Here is a 20,331-nt window from a genome sequence, read left to right on the forward strand (position 1 = left end):
AGGGCCACATAGCTGTGACATACCAGAGCCCAGATGTAACCTTGGTGTTTTGAGTTGTTTGGAGACATTGCTCGCTCAGAGCAGGGGTGGGGGGTGGAGGGGGGTCTGGAGCGGAACAGCTCTGCATAGGTGGGGGGTTCACAGAGCTGGTGGTACAGTGCGTTAGGAAGATTCAGTGCATAAATTCAATCAGCATGATGCCCCACTGGAGACTGGCCTCGTCATCCCTCACTGCGGCAGGCTTTGTGGCCGTTGTTCTCTCCCTCATGTGAAATGAGAAATGCTGTTTGAATAACCGATGGCAGGGGAGGCTGTGCACACTCCAACGAGGAAATAAAAAAACCTTCAGAAAGATGCAATTTGGAGGATATTGGAAACCAGAGAATGGAACATCAGTCTATAAAATTCAACATGGCCAATAAAGCTGGAGCAACTGGTCAAGTGTTTTAGTGCACTCTGTTGCCGGGGAAGCGGCGGGCACGGGCTGGGCAGCGTTTCCAGGCATTTGTCCTCAGCTCATTGTGGCCTCATTTGCATAATGCACCTCATGATTTTGAAGCACCTTAACATTAGCGTCATGAGCACAGCCATGAAAGCGTCTGAGATTATTCCTGTCACGGGCTTAAGTGCACCTTCCCACAGCCCATGTTACCACAGCCAACCCAGAATAACCTCCTGGTTATGTGGGTGCCAGTGGCTCAGGGCGGAGGGGGCGGAGGCTCACATACCTGTTCTCCCCACTTAGACTGTGAGCGCCCAACCCAGGCTTGTGTCCTGAGGTGCACGCACATGTCACGGGGAGCCTGTAAGCCCAGCTCATCACTGCAGAGTAGTTCTGAGGCCCTTGGTGGCCAGCACTGCAAACACGAATAGCTCTCTCCTCCCTTCCTTGCTGTATCTAAAGCAGCCCTCTGACGTCACCAGATCTAAGGAGCAGCTCTTCCACTTCTAGTGTCCCCTCGCTCATTCAGTGTAGGTTTGTCCATCTGCTATGTTCGGCTTCTACAGCATAGGAAACTTAATGCCCACATGGGTGTTTTACTTCAGGCATACAAGCACTTTCGCAGGCCGTGGCATGCGCTAACTGAGGCCACATCGACAAAGGAACATTATTCTAGCCTCTAGCCTTTAAGTTCACGTGCATCTGTGAGTCTGAGCATCTTTGTGGTAGACTGAGCTGGGCGCTGAGAGAAAGCTAATACATAAAACAGAATCCCTCCTTGGGGCTCGTACTGTCTAGCCCCTTTCTTCCCACCGAACCCCAGTGCAGAGCGAGTCCTTAGTCTTTGTCTCCATAGGTGTGTTCTGCTGTCTTTGTTTGCCAATTTTGTTCAGAGCATCTCTGAACAGGCAAGGCATGGGACATTCTCCCACTGGCTGGGCACTACCCTGCTGGTATCATCTGTTCATTTTATATACACATTTTATATACCTTTCTGAGTTGTGGAACTCTGTTCAGAAGAGAGGTACATGTGGTCTCTGTTGACACTTTGCAAGGACACCTGCTGTGTGGAGACATGGGTCACATCCTCTGTTACCAGGTGCCCAGTGGATACTCTGCATCCACTAGACTCTGTGTCCATTGAGAGTTTGGTTTGGCTATTCTCCCTAGATCCTGTTCTCTCCATGGGTGCAGAAGGGTGGAAATCTCTGGTGGTGGAACTCAGACTGGATATAGATCACTGAAAGGTCTCTGCTGCTACTGGGTTACTGTGCCAATGCACGACCTACGCACCCAGCACCCGAGTCACTGGCCAATAGAGTGTCAGAAGACCCATCACAGAACTCTAAGACACAGGGCAAGGGCCCTTCTTCCTACCTTTGAGGAAGCAGTCCTTACTGTGTACGCTGACAATGCGCTTGTCCAGCAGGCAGGCTGCACGGCGAAGCTCACAGTGGTTCCCATAGAGCCTCCCGTCGGAGCCACACACAGGCATGTAGTGGGGCCTGCAGACCTCCAGACAGTGGCACGAGGGCTGCCCTGTCACTCTATTAAGCAAGCACCTGCTCCCGTGGCTGCAGAGTTTCTTTCCACAGGAGGCTGGCAGTCCAGGGGTGGGAGGACCTATGAATGCACACAGACATGGAGGACGGTTAGCTCAGGGCTGGAAAATAGAGTTGCAAACAGTTCTGTGTTGCTCTTTCAGTTCACAAACAGTAGGAACATAGAGGCTTCAACTCCTTATGAGACTGAGGGGACCCAAGGCAGGGTGAGGGGCCTCTGGGTACGTGGAGTACATGGAGCCCCTGCTCCACCAGGACGTAGCTTTAGGAATTAAAAGCAGTATCTTGCTTTGAGTACAGAGCTCATGTTTTTTTTTTTCTGAGATTCACTCTGAACATCTCAAACACAGCACTTGTTCCTCCCTGAACCCATAGGAAGGCCCTTGGGGAATGCCCATGCTTTTGTGGGCTTTCTTTTCCTTGCTGTCAATGGGATCGGTGACAACACCCAGTCCTGTGCGACGAGGTGCCTTAGACCAGAAGCCAGAGCTAATAAGCATTGCTCCTGTGCCCTGAGACCACTCCATTGACTAGAACTGCATCAAAATTATTATAAAGCTGGCTTCTTTTCCCCATCCCTTCCCCTGCATTTCACCTTTTTTTTTCTCCTTTTTTTTTCTTTTCTTTTTCTTTCTTTTGAGATAGTGTCCCAGACTGGCTACAAATTCCCAAACCTTCTGCATCTACCTCCCAAGTGCTAGTATTACATTTATGGGCCACCACACCGTTCTTTTCTTTCCCAAGTGAGGTACTAGGTCTCAGAGAGGTCTCAAAGATGAATAAGATGTATCTATACTTCTCTTTGACTTGGTCACTCTGGTTGAAGATGGAAAGTGACAAAGTTATGATACAGATAAGGTCAATGTGGTGGCTTGAGTGAGAATGGCCACCATTAGCTCATGTATTTGAATTTTTGTTTCCCAATTAGTGGAACTGTTTGGGAAGGATTAGAAGGTGTGGCTTTATTGGAGGAAGTGTGTCACTGGGGGGGTGGGTACAGGCTCATGCCATTCCAAATTAGCTCTGTCTGTCTGTCTGTCTGTCTGTCTGTCTGTCTCTGCCTTGAGATTGTAGATCAGGTATGAGCTCTCAGATACTGCTTCAGCGCCTGCCTGCCTGCCTGCTGCCATGCTTTCTACCATGATGGTTATGGACTCACCCTCTGAACTGTGAGCCCCCAACAAACTCTTCCATGAGTTGCTCTGGCCATGGTGTCCTATAGCACAACAGTTTAAAAGACAGCCAGGCCGGGAGTTATGGGAGTCTAGGAGTTTCTTTTCAGTCCAAGGCAAAGGTATGGTTGTAGGAAATACAGAGAGTGGAGCAGAGGAGTTTAGGAGGGCTATGTCAAATGGAAGTCAATGCAGCGTCCAGAGAGGACATGTGGGAAGGGGCAGGGGGTGTGAGGAGACCACATCAGCAGCGAGGCCACCAGCCTCCTCTCTCACCCCTGACCAGTCCTCTATAGCATGACCTTTCTCTTTGGAACTGAAGCTTGAGACTCTGTAATTGGCAGTTGCCATAGCGCTTGGGTATCCCCTGTGCCTACCCTACACTGATAAGGATCTTGGCACAGCAGTGTCCAGAGCTTAGACTCAGAGGCAGGCGGCTGCTGGATGGCTTATATCACTGATGTGACAGAAGTCCTCTCAGAGTATAGAACTAATATTCCACTGTACGAGAGGGTTCCCGGGAATTAGAGGATGGCCCATGCCATTAATGACAACATGTGGCATGCTGGGGATTTAAAAAAGAACCAGAGGCTCAAAGAATTACGACACGGATACAGAGTTTACAGCTCAGGAATGTTTGCTTTATGCTTTGGTGCAATGGTCTTCCATGTTTGTTATGGCAGTGCATACCTGTAATCTCAACATCTGGGAGATAGAGGCAGGAGATGAGAAATTCAAGGCTAGCTTTGGCTACATACTGAGTTTTGAGACTAGCCTGGACTACATAAGGCCATGCACCCAAAACCAAAACCAAACCACCACATAAGCAATTAAGTCCAAACAAAGAAACCATCTCCCATACACTACGCAAGACAAGATGGCTCTGGCTGTCAACCTTGAGCCTTCAAGGCCCAGCTTCTACTCCCTGGGACAAACACATGCATAAGGGAAAACCCGAGAATCCATCTTTTCATGGTTTGGGTTAAGTTGTCTGCTTTTCATCATCATAGAATTGAAAGGGAAAAAAAATCAGTTATGGGAAGATTAACTACTTGATTCAATAACTCATTTAAATTCCCCTAACCTTGGCAAGTTAAGAAATATCGACTTTTTTTCTTGCATCATAATAAACTCGAAGGTCAACATATCTGCAGCGTAAAAGTGCAGAACCAGAGTGAGGGTGTGAAAATCTCCTTTATTTGCTTGGCTGGCTGTCCTCACAGCGCTGCAAAGGCTCCTTGGCACTCTGAAGCCATTCCTCCCAGCCCAGCAGCTTTGCCGTGGAGGCTGAGGATCCTCCCCTGGGAAGGGAAGGCTGCCGAGAGCAGGCTCTTAGCAATGAGCTCTGGGCAGGAAGGCCCCACGCACAGGGCTTCTGGTTGTTTTGCTATCAAGTGTGTTTGGTTAGCAGGATTCTCCTGGGTTGTTGGGGGGATGGGCCACCCTGGAAAGCGCTGGCGGCTACTGGGAGAAACTAGCACAGTGCTGAAGTGATGGGATTTTGTTTCTTTCCCAAGACAGAACAAGGACGTGAAGCCTTGAGACTAGAAGCTGTTCCAGTATCTTCCCTGAGCAGGGAACTGGCTGATGCCCATTTTGAAAAGAGACCGCTTAAGTATTTGGCTTCTTAACCCCAGCTGTGGGGCTTCTGTCTCCAGTTGTGACCCCTTGTGCTCTCTGGGAGGGGTTTCTTCTTCTAGCCAGCCCATGCTCCTTTCTGCTCTTTGTCCCCTCCCCTAGAATGTGTACCTTGACTCTAGCTTTAGGAGGCTCCACAAGTGCGGGGCCATTGTCCTTCTGTGAGCACAGAACCTCAGGTTTTAAGAAACACAATTTGTTGTTTGTTTTTCGAGACAGGGTTTCTCTGTGCAGCCTTGGCTGTCCTGGACTCACTTGGTAGACCAGGCTGGCCTCAAACTCACAGCGATCTGTCTGCCTCTGCCTCCCGAGTGCTGGGATTAAAGGCATGTGCCACCACACCCGGTGAAACACAACAATTTTAAGGACAGTTTAGTGCCAATGTTCCAGTGCCAGGTCACAGGCTGGCATGGGGAGGGTGACAGGGGTCACACGAAGTGATTGTTTGAGGGTCCATCTTTGCCTGTGTCTCCCAAGTAGTGCAGGAAGAAGGCAGGCAGCGGAGGCATGGAGGACAGACATACTCCTGGAGGTGCCTTCTTAAGTCATGGGCATCAGAGACCTGGAGAGGCAGAGGAAAGGGAACGCCAGAGGCCACCTTCATCACTTGGTACTCTTCTTTGAAAGGCTGGATTGTATCACACGTCGATGTCCACTGCTGCGTGGACAGGGGCCACACTGATTAGCTTGCAGGTGGCTTTGCATAAACTGAGCTCCGAGGAGGTCACAGTTAAGAAAACACCTGTGCCAGCCTGTGGCCACAGAAGACAACGAGAGCACTCACTTTCTCTCTCCGCTGTGGAAACTGGCTGTTGGCAAATATTTGATTCCTAATTATTTGCAATTAAGACAGAAGGAACTTTAAAGGCCCGTGGATGCCTCTCACTAAGGCTGTGGACAGCAGGCCCCCATGGGGAGCTGAGCTTGCCTAGGCAGGGACAGGCTTGGATGGAGACGCTGACCATGAGGTAGTGTCCTCATTAAGCAAGCCCCTCGTTGCCACATCCTTTTTTTTTTTGTCATTAAAGCAGAATGAATTCCCCACTCCTACCGGGATGATGATAAAACAGTAATGGGAAAGGTAACGGAGTGAGACTCCCGGCAACTGCCTCCAGTGTTTATGAGGACAACCGTGATGCGTGAAAAAGATAGCACACGCCTAATTTATAGTCATAAAGGAAGTCGCTTACCCAGGTTAAAAACTGATCATCTTGCCAAATAAGCCGCTTTTCAACACTAATTAAATTTACTGAACATGGGTAGACATGGGAATTGAGACATTAAAGGATGGGTGGTGGAGCCACAGATCTATTGTCCTAGTTGGTGCTGAAGACCCCCTGCTGTCATTCGGAGACAGCACTGGATCAAAGAGTCACAGAGCTGGTGGCCAGAGCTCTAAGCTTGGTTGTACAAGGTGACTCAGCCTTAGCCTGAGCCCCAGGGGAGGCTGCTCAAGGCGGGTGAGCTCCAGGAGAGCTGTTGGGTGCAGAAAAAGGAGTCTGATTCACCTGTAGCTCTGAGTGTGGCTTCCTCGTAGAGCTCATAGAGTCCAGGTGAGTTGTTTTGCTTTCCAGACTCCGGCTCCTTGGTCCTCAGTAAACCCACAAGAGTTCCCATCTCAGAGATGGCGTCCAGGGTGACACACGGTAAAGCTACAGTTGAATGTTGCCTTTAAGACTCATGCTGGTGCCGTGCGTTATAATTGTGACAGAGTTAAAGAGACAGAGCCTTTTAGAGGTAGCTAGGGCACTGGCTGGTTTCTTTCCTTACCGCTGTGGCAAAATTTCTGACAAAACGAACTCACGGAAGGAGTGGTCTGACTTTGCCTTACTGTTTGACAGTGCGGTCCATCATGGCAGCAGGAGTGCGAGGCAGCTGGTCACATCGCAGCCACACTCAGGAAGCAGGAAGTGATGAACGCTGGTGATCAGCTCGTCTTCATTTAGTCTGGGACCCCAGCCCCAGGGGATGATGACACCCATGCTCAGGGTAGGTCTTCCCTCCTTAGCTAAATCTTTCTGGGAACATCCTTACAGGCAGGTTCAGAGGAGTGTTTCCATGGTAACTTTAAGACCAGGCAAGGTAACAATGAAGATCAGCCATGACGGTCATGATTGTATGAGCGCTACCGCAGGCCTCACGCAGGTGGGTCCCTGATCAACGCATTTCATCCATCCTTAGTTCTGTCTCGCCTTCTTGTCATATCATGAAGCAGTGCAGGGACCATGGTCTTGGACTTTTTCAGACTCCCGAGACAAGACCAAACAAACTTCTCCCCAGCCTGTGGTGTTCCATTAAAGTAAGAGAAAATAGACTAAAATAAGGGAAACCCATTCACTTCTCCACTTGAGGATGTAGACTGCTACCTCACACTCCAGTGAGGTTTTTCCCAGTACTGTGGCTCCATGTCTAGAATTCTTCTTCTGCTTGGTATTGATGCCGATCCTGCCATTTTCTCAGCAGGTCTTGGGAGTGCCTGCTCCAGATCTCAGACAGAGCCACTCCTGATCACCACTAATGCTTAAACACACACACACACACACACAAAACCTCAGAATGAAATCTCACAACGTCACCTAGACCCTGTGAGGTCACGGTGGAGGCTCTGAGGAAACTACTAACTGCCAAGCCCAAAGGAGTGGGCTGGATGCGGAAGATAGAGAAGCATGCGTCGCGCCAAAAACCTCAAGGACCTCTCTGCCATTTGCCACAGACAGCCTGGCGCAAGAGTGGCTCCAGCTTCTGCTGGCAGAGGTAGTCCTAAGAAAACACACGGTCACTGGGTGGAACGCTTGCTCATCTATGCAGTGTGTGTGTGTGTGTGTGTGTGTGTGCAAGTGTGCAAGTGCATGGATGAATAAGAGGATATACGTTCATAAGTGGAAGTTAGAGATCAATCTCAGGAATTGTAGATGTGATTCCTCCGGATGTTTTGTTTTTAAAGAGGTGGTTATTTATTTTTATTTATGTGTATGCTGCTGCACCTGCATAAGTGCGCTATGCGCATGCAGATGCCGGTGAAGGCCAGAGGGCATTTGATCCCTTGGAACTCAAGTTACAGGCAGTTGTGAGCTATCTGATATGGGTGCTGGGAACAAAACCCAGGTTCTTTCCAAGAGTAGTAACTGCTTGTAACTGCTGAGCCACCTCTGTAGCCCCAGATTTTTCTCACTGGGACGGGTGTGTGTGTGTGTGTGTGTGTGTGTGTGTGTGTGTGTGTGTGTGTGTGTGTGTGTGTAGGTTGATAATTAGGCTATGGTGGCTGTTAGTCCATACAGGGATCCTCCTGTTATGCCTACCCAGGGCTGAGCTTATACGTATGTGCCACTACACCTGGCCTTGGGCATGGTTGAATTAAGTTCTCCATATTTGCATGGCAAGCAATTTACCTACTGAGTCATCTCCCCAGAGATGGTCACATCTTATTCATGAAGAAGAAGAAGAAGAAGAAGCTGTTTTGAGGGGAAATGGAGAAGTTAAATGCCCACAGACAGAGGAAAGAAGAAATGAGGAGGTTAAGCATGACATATTGTCAGTGAACGACCTATGTAGGCTGAGAAAACCAGGACCCGTAGGCTCACCTTTCTTACTAGAACGAACCATTCATATCTTTACTGGAATATGTGCAAAGTCACACATAACCTCATAGTCCAGGCTGTTAATGAATGGTAAGTGTTGAGCTGAATAGAGCAGTAGCCACTAGCCTAGGTCAGGATGTTGGCTTAGGTAGGCCTAGTAAACACAGCACCAGTGTGACATAATGGGGACTTGTCTCATCCAGGGGGCCTTGGCAGTGCTCTCATGCTTCCCAATTTGGGTACCCACACAAAGAGACCCCAGCAAAGGAGTAATATGGGGCTCCAGATAACTGAGCTTGGCTTTAGAGAGATGGATTTTTGACAAGGCACTGTGGGCAAGAGAGAGGAGGCCAGAGCCAGAAGCCCAGGTGCCAGCAGCTATGCAATGCCACTGACCCATGTCACGAAATTTCACCAGAGTTTTCCTTGTCTGTCTTCAAGCAACCGCACACTTAACCCTTTATTCACCAGGCCTACGCTCCTCTTTGGTGCTTGGTAGTGGCTCCCTACCTCGTCTCTCTTATCTAAAAATGTGAATGGTTCCTCTCTATTCCTCACATGACGGCTGAGTGGACTGAGTGAAATCATTCACCAGAGCAGAGTGATGTGATACACAGCAGGGACTGGAACGTCTGAAGCGGGGATGGGGAAGAACAAACAGGGCTGGAAATGGGGGAGCCCTGCGCTGGCTTGTCAGACTCAGGAGCCTCTGAGCATGGTGGGGTGATGACTGCCTCGAGGGGAGCAGATGCTCTTACACTGAAAGCATTGACTGGGTTTAGAAGGCAGACCGGAAACGGCATGGCTGCTTCCCCGCAGTACGCTTCCCCTGCAGTTGCCCCCAGGATTTGGTTGGAGCATGAGAACTCTGTCCAGCTCCCAAGCTGGGTGAGTCTGAAAATCACAAGCTGTCAGGAAAAAGTGACTGGAGGTGATTGACAGGAGGACAAGTCCCAGGTCTCCCGGAAGCTCACTGTGAGAGGTGGCCTTGCAGGGGCGTGCGCGCGCGCATGTGTGCGTGTGTGTGTGCCTGTTTGCATGTGTGTGCCTGTGGGGCTAGAGGACAACCTTGGATCTTGTTCTTCTGGTTCTGCTCATCTTTTTTGAGACAGAGCCTCCTAGTAATCTTGGGATCTACCAAGTAGGCTATGCTGGCTGGCCAGCCAGCTCCAGGGATCTGCCTGTTTCTACTTCCGGTTTTAAAAAGTGGGTTCTGGGATCAAACCCAGGTCTCTTGTTTACAAGGGAAGGTCACTCTATTGACTGAAACATCCGGGACTCCATCACTTAAAAACTAATCATCCCTATTGTTTATTTTAGTTAATTAATTGCTTGGTCCTGGGGATGGAACCCAGCGCCTTGGGCAGGCTAGCCAAATGCTCTATTGCTCATCCTCTGATCCACTTCTACACAGGCCCACTTTGCTGTCAGCCCAAAGCTTATCGCTTATCCTTCCAGACTTTTTTTTTCTGTTGTGACTGGAACAGCTGTCTACCCCTCTGCAGTGTGGGAGGACAATGAAAACTATCCTCACCATCACTAGAATTTGCCCTCAAGCATTAAAGGAGCTCCTGGGTTCTGTCTTGGGATTCTTTTTGGGCCTTTGCCAGCTTGCTACAGGCTTTGTGGTACAACCCAGGAATCTGTGCTCCCACAGCAGGCCCTGAGGTAGGGCCCTAGGCAGCCAGCTGGGTTCTACAGTCCTCAGAGCGCAAGGGGCCCAGCATGGGTTCTCTGTGGTGTCAGCCCAAGCACAGGCTCCATTCTGCAAATATTCAGAGCTGGGCATAGGGGCTGGCAGAGCCAGGTGTGGAAAATGCTAGGGAAAGATAAGTCTGATGAAGGCAGGCAGAGACCCAAGGCTGGCTGGCTGGCGAAGGCATGGCTCACAGGGAGGGGAAGGAGCTGAGACAGTCAGAGGAGGAGAAACCCCAGATTTGTGGCCTCCAGAAACCAAAATAAAAAGAGATACATTGGAATTGAAAAAAAAAAAAACCCAACACCTCATCTTCCGTCTGTAAAGTGAGGACATGAGTTAGAGCCAGTGTTTTAACTTGTAGATCTTCCGGCTACAACAAAACTATAGAGGGAAGCCACCTTACTCCTTGTCCTTCTGTTGGCTCAGTCACGTGATCTGAACCAGCTTTGGAGGGGTTATTTCGGAAATGTCTCGCAAACGAAAGCAGCGTAAGAACTCAGCGTACAAAAGGAGTTTTACTCACGGTGTGTGCGCGGTGCTTCGTTGACACAATGGCTTTATTTTACAGTACTTCAAACACATTCCTTTCCCTAAGTTCTTTCCTTGGCAGAGAGCCCCCTTCAGTTGTCATCCGTCTCATGCTCTGTCAGCGGGCCTCTCATTTCCCCGTCACTCTCTCTCTCTGGCTTCTCTGTGTTCCCTCCGTCTCAAGAGTCGACGGCACCAGCTGTTGCCGGTTTCCAAGAATCTACGCCTGCTTATGGATGCCCCAGGGTGTGGGTTCATTCCAGCTTCTCCACTAACTAATGATTACAGGCACGTCTCCTCTGGCTACCTCCAATTATTTTAGGAATTACTGTGTGCAGGCATTCAGTGGGAGGGGCTGGGATGCCTCCTGTCTCTTTATCCCTAGAAATTTGTAGCCTAAAAGGAAAATTAGTCCTGAGTACTTCAGGGATGGCCCAGCCTTAAATGGACACTGGCTGCTCTGGAGAGGACCCTGCTTCTGTTCCCAGAAGCTACGTGGTGGCCCACAATTGTCCCTTACTTCACTCCAGTTCTAGGGGATCTGGTGCCCTCTTCTGACCTCCTCGGGCACTGCACACACATAGTGCACTTACACGCAGCCAAATTACTCATATACATGAAAAAACCAAACCAAACCAAACCAAACCAAACCAAACCAAACAAAACAAAACAAAACAAAACAAAACATCAAACTGTCAACAGAACAAAGAAACAGTCTACAGACTGGGAAAAGATCTTCACCAATCCTACATCTGACAAAGGTCTAATTTCCAAAACATATAAAGAACTCAAGAAATTAAACACCACCAAACCAAATAACCCAATTAAGAAATGGGGCTCAGAACTAAACAGAGAACTCTCAACAGAGGAATACTGAGTGGCTGAGAAACACTTAAAGAAATGCTCAACATCGTTAGTCATCAGAGAAATGCAAATCAAAACGACTCTGAGATTCCATCTTACACTCGTCACAATGGCTAAGATAAAAAACTCAAGTGACAGCACATGCTGGCGAGGATGTGGAGAAAGGGGAACATTCCTTCATTGCTGGTGGGAATGCAAACTAGTACAGCCACTTTGGAAATCTAGCTGGTGCTTTCTCAGAAAAATGAGAATAGGGCTTCCTCAAGACCCAACTATTCCACTCCTTGGAATATACCCAGAAAATGCTCCACCACACAACAGGGACATATGCTCAACCATGTTCATAGCAGCCTTATTCATAATAGCCAGAACATGGAAACAGCCTAAGTGTCCCTCAGTTGAAGAATGGATAAAGAAATTGTGGTACATTTACACTATGGAATACTACTCAGCTATAAAACACAAGAAAATCCAGAAATTTGTGAACAAATGGAGGAAATTAGAAATGATCACACAGAGTGAGTTAACTGAGAAACAGAAAGACTCACATGGTATATACTCACTTATAATTGGACACTAGCCCAAAAGGCATGTCCCATGAATGTCTTCACTTACCAGGAGATTGGGATAGATGTGAGGACATCCTACTGAGACTGTAGGTAAGAGACATATAGGAGATGGGGAAATAGAAGGATCCAGAGGATCTTAGAAACCTACAAGAAGAACATCATAACAGGTGGATCAGGGCCCAGGGGTGTCTGCTCAACCTATTGCACTAACCAAGGACAACACAAGTAGTAAACACCAAACCCCTACTCTGATCTAGCCAATGGATAGGACATCCTCCACAGTTATGTGGAGAGCAGGGACTAACTCTGACATGAACTCTGGTGGCCCATATTTGACAACTTCCTCTTGGAGGGGAGCCCTGGTGGCACTCAAAGAAAGAATAGGCAGACTACCAAGATAAGACTTGTTAGCTGATACCCCTTGGACATGGACCTAAGGGAGGGTAACAGGGTGGGGGTGGGAGGGTAGGAGGAACGGAAGGATACGAGTGACAGGAGAACAATTGAGTTGTAATCTGAATAAATTAATAAAAAAAGAAAGAAAGAAAGAAGCTGAGCAAGGCACGGGAACACGAGAAGCACTCCTCCGTGGCCTCTGCATCAGCTCCTGTCTCCAGATTCCAGCCCTGACTGAGTTCCTTTCTGCGCTTCCTTCAGTGATAAACAATGCTGTGCAAGTGTGAACAAAATAAACACTTTCCTGCCCCCCTCCAAAAAGATGTTTTTAGATCAAGATAGGTGTTTTAAGTTAATAGAGATGAGATATGATAGCTATTGATCTTCATTCAGAACTTTAAGGCCAACAACATAGGAAAGATGTCTACTTCAAGTTTGCCAAATATAAATAGCCAAATAACTATGAATATAACATTTATATAATTCCTGATTGTCTCATGGTTCTTCCTGCTGTATGTAGTTTATTTTATTCATATGTAATAATATAAGTGCATATGTTAAAAATGAATAGTGATGTAATATGTTTAACATATAATGTATATTGTATAAAACCATTAAGACAAAAAATTAAAAAATTTAAAAAAATCAGTCTGTCCTCCAAAGCAATATTGTTAAGGAAGAAGAGTAAGAAAAAAACCTATAAATATTTTCCCATAGGTAGCCAATCACAGAGTGTTTCCCATTAAAATTAGAAGCCAGACAGGGATCATTACGGCCACCATCATTATCCAAAATGTTAATAAACTAAGATAGAAAAATGAATTAGCCTTAGTGTTTGAAAAGGAAAAGCAGTTAATAGGCACCACAGGATGCTGATTATATATACTTATAGACCCAAGAGAGTGGTAGAAAGTAGTGAAGTTAGCCAGGCCTGGTAATGTAGGTCTGTAATCCAAGCCTCATGGGAAACTGAGAAGGAGGAGTGAAAGCTCAAGTCCACCTGAGTCACAGAGGGAGCTCAAGGGTGGCCTGGGTTAGTTACAGAGGGACCTTAATGGTGGCCTGGGTTAGTTACAGAGGGACCTTAATGGTGGCCTGGGTTAGTTACAGAGGGAGCTCAAGGGTGGCCTGGGTTAGTTACAGAGGGACCTTAATGGTGGCCTGGGTTAGTTACAGAGGGACCTTAATGGTGGCCTGGGTTAGTTACAGAGGGAGCTCAAGGGTAGCCTGGGTTACAGAGAGAGTTCAAGGGCAGCCTGGGTTACAGAGGGGGTTCAAGGGTCACCTGGCTTAAAGGGGCACTCAAGGGCAGCCTGGATAATATATGGAGACCTTGTCCAAAATTGAGAAAGTAAAAAGAAGGCTGGGAATGCAACTCAGTGATCAAATGCTTGCCTATTTGCCTAGCATGTGCACGGCTCTAGGTTAATGGCCAGTACTGCAAAAATAAGATAAAATAAAGTTATAAGACAACTGTGATGAAGTAGTTGGACAGGTGATAAATGTGTCAAAATTAACCATTCTACTGTACATTAGCAATAAATAATTAGACACAAAATGGGGAAAAACAGTCCTCTCACAATAATGGCAAAACCCATAAAATATTTATGAATAAATTTGACAAGAAAGCCATAGGACCTATGTGAAAAGGACTATAAAATCTTATTGAAGGTCATAAAATAAGATTTGAACAAATGCAAAGTCATTTCTTATTCTTTCAGTGGGAAGACATTCCCATAAATTTATATACTTAATATAATCCTTTTGAAATAGTTTAAAGTGGTCTTTAAAAGTTCATTTGAAAGACTAAGTGCCCTCAGATAACCAAGAAAGATAAGGCGAGAGAGAGAGTAGGGAGGGGGGCGAGTGCTTAGCCAGGTGTTAGAAGACCAGACCAGAAAGCTGTCCGCCATAAAGGGCGATATGATCCTGAGGCAGGAATAGGCAAGTTGATGGCCACAAAATAAAAGAGAGGAGCCAAAATTAAATCTCAACCTATATGAAAACCCCATGACCAGCGCCCATTCTTCTGGGTGAAAAGGTGCTACTTCACAAAGGGCATTGGCTCAGCTGCTGCCCATCTGCGATAAAATAACACCAGACACACCCACACTATCCCTCCAATCAGATTTGAGTCATCATACATGTGTCAATTATTGTTATTAAATAATGAGTGGATATGAATAATAGACAATAAACAATCGAGTTTATTAACTTGATAAAATGAAATTATTTATTTTGTTGGGGATCAAGCCTGAGGCCTTGGGTGTGCTAGGTAAGTGCTGTGTACAGCGTGGGACAGCACACACATCAAAGTACCATGGGCAAGCATGTTCTCGTGCACCCACTTGAAGACGCTGCGTTTTGTTTTGGATTTTTTCCACTTGTCCTCCTCCCATGGGGCCTTCCTCTGCCACTCTCCACCTTATTCCCTTGAGTCAGGATGGGAAGCTCATTGCTTTGGCTAGGGCGGCTGGCTGGCTAACAAGCTCTGGGGGTCCTGTTGTCTCTGTGTCCCCAGTGCTGGAATTACAGACATGCACAGCAATGCTGAACCTGTTACTTGGCTGCCAAGAGCCGGAACCCAGGTCCTCATGCCTGCTCAGCAAGCGCTCTTGCCCGCTGAGCCATCTCCCGGTGCCCAACCTTTACACTTCTATGCAACATGTTTCATATACCGTGTGCACTTTCCTGAGGTCTAGTTCCTGTGATACCATACCTTTTAATCCGCATCTTTTCATATGCCTGTAATCCATTCATTTCCACTTACACTGCCCACTGCATGGCCGACCATCATGCATTTAGTAGTCTATACTAGGTTGTCAGCTGCATTTTTTTCTCTGCTCTTTCTTCTCTCGTTTCCTTATTTTTTGGGGGCAGTAACTTTCAAAAAGCCCTTCCTTTACTTACTTAATAATTAAATATAAATTATTTTTAAAAACAGATTTATTTTACGTGCCAGTGCCAGTGTTTCACCTGTATGAGACTGCACCACATGCTTTTAGTGCCCACAGAGGCCACAAGGGGCACCAGATCCCCAGATCTAGAGTTACAGATGGTTGTGAGTGCTGGGAGCCAAACCTGCGACCTCTGCACCTCGAAATGCTGAGCCACTGCACAGCCCAAAATAGACTTTCTTTATTCTTCAGTATACAAAGTTCATTTACGAAGTATAATTAGCTGAAAGTCTAAAGGTAATTAACATTTTACTCTCCATATGAAGAATCTCAGAACAAATAAACTCTAGTCACTTCTTTTTACCTTAATAGTTGACTATCACATACATTGATTCTCTATTTATCACAATACCTTCGTACGCTTCAAATTCCATTTGTCTAAAATGTCCATTGTATTTATATATTGGGTTGGCGTGTCGGAGGGCGGATGCCAGGCAAACACTCTACCACTGAGCTATTGCTCTAACTCCCTTTATCACTTTAAACAGTTACTCAGCTAACTTGAATAGAATATTAATCTGAAATAAGGATTTAAGTGGTCTTTAAGGAGGGAAATCAAGACAGGGCACAAGAATCAGAGTCACTTGCTCATACACTAAGGAATCCCATAAAAAAACAAAACAAAACAAAACAACACCCATTAAGACTGGAAGCCATAGTCTAAGCACAGGACCTGGTACAGACCCCAGCAGGCCCTGTGCATGCTGCCTTGGTCTCTGTGAGCTCACATGAGCTTTGCTCATGCTGACCTAGAGGACCTTGTTTTCTTGGTGTCCTCCATCCCCTCTGGCTCTTACCCTTTTTTCACCTGCTCTTTGATGGGTTCCCAAAGCTATGAGGGGAGGGATTGGTGGAGACCTCCCATTTAGGGCTGAATGTTCCAAGTCTCTCACTCACTGCAGAACGTCTGGCTGTTGGTCTTTATACGTGTCGCCATCTCCTGCAGGAGGATGAGGCTCTGATGGCTGAGCAAGGCCCTGATCTACGAGTACAGCAGAATATCAACAGGATCTTATCACTACATTCAAAAAGAAAAAAGATCAGTATTGTTTGATTTTTACCTAGGTCCCTAGATACCCCAGGCTATCTTGTCTTGAGGTGTCAGGTATAGGTTCCATCTTATGGAGTGGGCCTTAAGTCAAATCAGTTATTGGTTGGTTAGTCCCTCAAGCTTTGTGCCACCATCACCCTAGCATATCTTGAGGGCATAGCACCATTGTGGATAAAGGATCTGTGGCTGGCCTGGCGCTTATGTTTCTTTTTTGATAGCATGAGGAGTACTTTTCTGTACTAAAGATGCTGGAATGTAGGGGCAAAGGCTCTATGTAGGCACTGGCTCCAGATCTCCATCATCAGTGAGTCCTGTAGGTGTTGTCTTCAGCAGTGGGGCCTTGCCGTCAGGTTGTGGAGTGCGACCTATAGTCTTGGCAACGGCTTGGGTTGTTTGGGGATTCCCATGGGGCCTCTTTGACCAACAACTCAATTAGATGTAACCCAGTCTTGGTACTGGAAGCTTCCTTTGCTGACAAGAGATAGCTAGTTTGTATTCTGTCTCCCCCCAATATTTGGTGATTTCATTTAGATCACCTTTATATATGCATATATTTTAGGAAATTTCTACCATATGAAGGTTCCATACTACCCTTCAAATGTCCCTTAATTTTAACGGTTTGTCACCATATTCCTTCCCACAATTCGATGTGACAGTTTTTCTTTTATGTTATTTTATTTTGTTATGTTTTAAAAAATGAATGAATGAATGAAAACCTAGCTAGTAAAGTAAAAATTAACAATGGAACTGCCATTTATATCTGCTGGGAGGGGCAAAATTAGTTTTCTACAATGGAGTGACACTGAGTATATTAACCACTACAGGGCTGGCCTCAGGAGTAATTAACCAGCATATAATGGACTCTACAGGTTTTTGTGTAGCCTTATTTGGTTAAATTTTGGCATTGTTTGTAAGGGTGTGTGTGTGTGTGTGTGTGTGTGTGTGTGTGTGTGTGTGTGTGCATTTAAAATTCCTTTAAATAATAAAAATGGAAAAGATAATATATATCTGAGGAATGTGGAGCTGCAGAGGCAAGAGAAATCAGTAAAAAATGAGTTGATTATGAAATGTAAAATATTTACATGAAAGCACTGATTTTTTTTTCTGTTTAAACATTTATGAGAATCAAGAGTAATCTTGATTAAAGACTCACTTTTGTTTGTTTAAACCATTTTCGTTAACTTCTGAGCTTTCAGTCATGCTAGTGAAAGTGTCCAGTCTGAGGTGGTTTTTGGACTTAGGAGTCTGAAGCTTGGTGATCTACTGATTGTCACTGAAGTAAATTTGGACGAAAAGGAGAAGTGTGTAGATCACATCCTGTGTGCTTCCCTGCCTGATGATTGAGGCTGTATATAAAAATAAATAAATAAACAAATAAAAATAAAAATAAAAAAGTATGAGAGAATGTATTTTAAAATGAAGGGAAGCCATGAACATTTGAGTTTAGTCTGAATGTACTTCATTAGGTTTCTTGAAAACGAGCAACTATGTCTTTTTATAAAATCGTAAGAATTCTGAGACATCTACCATCTCCTCCACTTTATCACCCTTCTTTCTTTCTTTCCTCCTCCTCTTCTTCTTCCTCTTCCTATTCTGATTCAACAATATGTTGTAAGCTCTCATTCTGCTAAATACCCTTTTTACATTTTTACTTTTGGTATTTCTATATTATATTCTGTATACTTTCCTCAAATCTATCTTCCAGATCGTGGATTTCCCTCTTTAGCCATTGCAAATATTCTCCTAACTCTCATCCAATGGAGTAAATAAAGCTGGATATTAATGACAATAAAAACTACAGAAAGTATACGAGCTCATGGAAACTAAACAGCATACTGCGTGCTGATATTGGGTCAAGGATGAAATCAAGGAGGAGATTTAAAATTTCTAGAATTGAATGAAAATGAACACATAACATATAAAATTTATGGGTCACAAAGAAGGCAGTCCTAAAAGGAAGTTTATAACACTAAGTGTATTTGTCAAAAAATTTTAGAGATCTCAAATTGATCAGTTAATGATGACCCTGGAGGCCTCAGGAAAGCAAGAACAAATATACTCCCCAAAATAGATGGAAAAGATCATTACAATGAATGAAATAGAAGTAAAAAATTAAACAATACAAAGAGTCAATGAAAAAAAGAGTTGGTTCTTTGAGAAGACTAACAATACTGACATACCTTTAGCCAAATTAAACTCAAAAAAGGGAAGGGGAACCAGGTGCAGTGACGCACGCCTTTAATCCCAGTACTTGGGAGGCAGAGGCAGGTGGATCTCTGTCTATATAGAGACTTCTAGGACAGCCAGAGCTGTCTCAAAAGGTGAGGAGACCCAATTTAATAAAATTAGAAATAAGTGGGAGACATTACAACAGACACTGAGGAAACTGAGAGAGTCATAAAAGCTTTAAAAAAAAATCTATCTTTCACCAATCTGGAAAATCTAAAAAAAAAAAAAAAAAAAAGGAAGAATTTAAAGACGTATATAGCCTAGCAAAGCTAAATCAAGATGAAATAAACGTTTTAAATAGATCCAGTCATTCAATGAGACAGAGCAGCAATTAAAATTCTTCCAAATAAACAAAAGCTCAGGTCCAGACAAATTCAATGCATAATTCTACTAGACCTGCAAAGAAGAACTAGCATCAATATTCCTAAAATCAGTACACAAGATAGAAAATGAGGGGACATTTTTGAATTTTGGCTATGATGTTAGTATCACCCTGAAACTCAAACCAGACAAAGACTGAAGAAAAAGGAAATTATAGGCCAATATCTCTAGTAACATGGGTGCAAACACTCCTCCTTCTCCTCCTCCTCCCCCCCTCCTCCTCCCTCTTCTTGTTTTTTTTGAAACAGGGTTTCTCTGTGTAGACCTGGCTGTACCTGACTCACTTTGTGGACCAGGCTGGCCTCGAACTCATAGTGATCCACCTGCCTCTGTATTCCAGAGTGCTGGGATTACAGGCATGCACCATCATGCCTGGCTCGATGCAAACAATCTTAATAAAATGCATGTAAACCTAACTCAAAGACACATCAAAAAGATCATGCACCAAGATCAACTTGGTTTCGTCGCAGAGAAGCAGGCATGGTTCAACATACATAAGTCTACAAACATGACCAACCACACAAGTAGTCTAAAGACAGAAACTACATGATCACATTGGAAGATGCAGAAAAGACCTTTGACAAAAGCCCACATCTCTTCATGATAAAAGTCTAGGAGAATCTAGGAACAGAAGGGGGAATTATCTCAACATAAAAGCAATACACAACAAGTCTACCACTGAGATAATTTTAACTAGAAAAGCTCAAAGTATTTCCACTGAAATTAGGAACAGGACAAGGACGTCCATCCTCCACACTCTTCTTCAGCATTGTGCTGAAAGTTGTAGCTAGAGCAATAAAACAAGTAAAGGAGATAAAGGGGATCAAAACAGGACAGCCAAGAGTAAGCTATTTGCAGATGATACAATGCTATACAAAAAAGACCCTAAAGATTCTGCCAAAAAAATTCCTCCAGCTGATAAACACACTCAGCAGAGGAGTGGGGTACAAAACCAACACACAAAGTCCCACTCACAGACACAGACACATGGAGAAGGGAGCAGGGGAGCAACCCCGCTCACAACAGCCTCACAAGTTATCTTGAGATAAATTTAAGCAAGAAAGTGAAAGGCATGTACAATGAAAACGTAAAGACACCGAAAAAAACAAAATTGAGGAAGAAACCAGGAGATGGAAAGGCTCCCGTGCTCACAGATTTTCAGGGCTAATATCGTGAAAATGTCCATCCTACAAAAAGCAATTCACAGATTCAAAGCAATCCTTATCAAACTTCCAACACAATTTCTCAAGGAAATTGGAAAAAAA

The 20,331-nt window shown here is 45.3% G+C and overlaps 1 protein-coding gene across 2 annotated transcripts in view; it reads right to left on the reverse strand.

Moving 5' to 3' along the window:
• Positions 1-20,331, reverse strand: part of FSTL4 (follistatin like 4) — a 409,848-nt gene that overhangs the window by 194,366 nt on the left and 195,151 nt on the right. For both annotated transcript variants that reach the window (XM_084762862.1, XM_084762861.1), the window contains exon 4: positions 1,820-2,065. In XM_084762862.1, coding sequence (XP_084618988.1) covers positions 1,820-2,065 — 246 coding nt within the window. The remainder of the gene's footprint in view (positions 1-1,819; positions 2,066-20,331) is intronic.

Source organism: Acomys minous, assembly GCF_964271855.1.
Source record: "Acomys minous genome assembly, chromosome: 16".
Classification (NCBI taxonomy): domain Eukaryota; kingdom Metazoa; phylum Chordata; class Mammalia; order Rodentia; family Muridae; genus Acomys; species Acomys minous.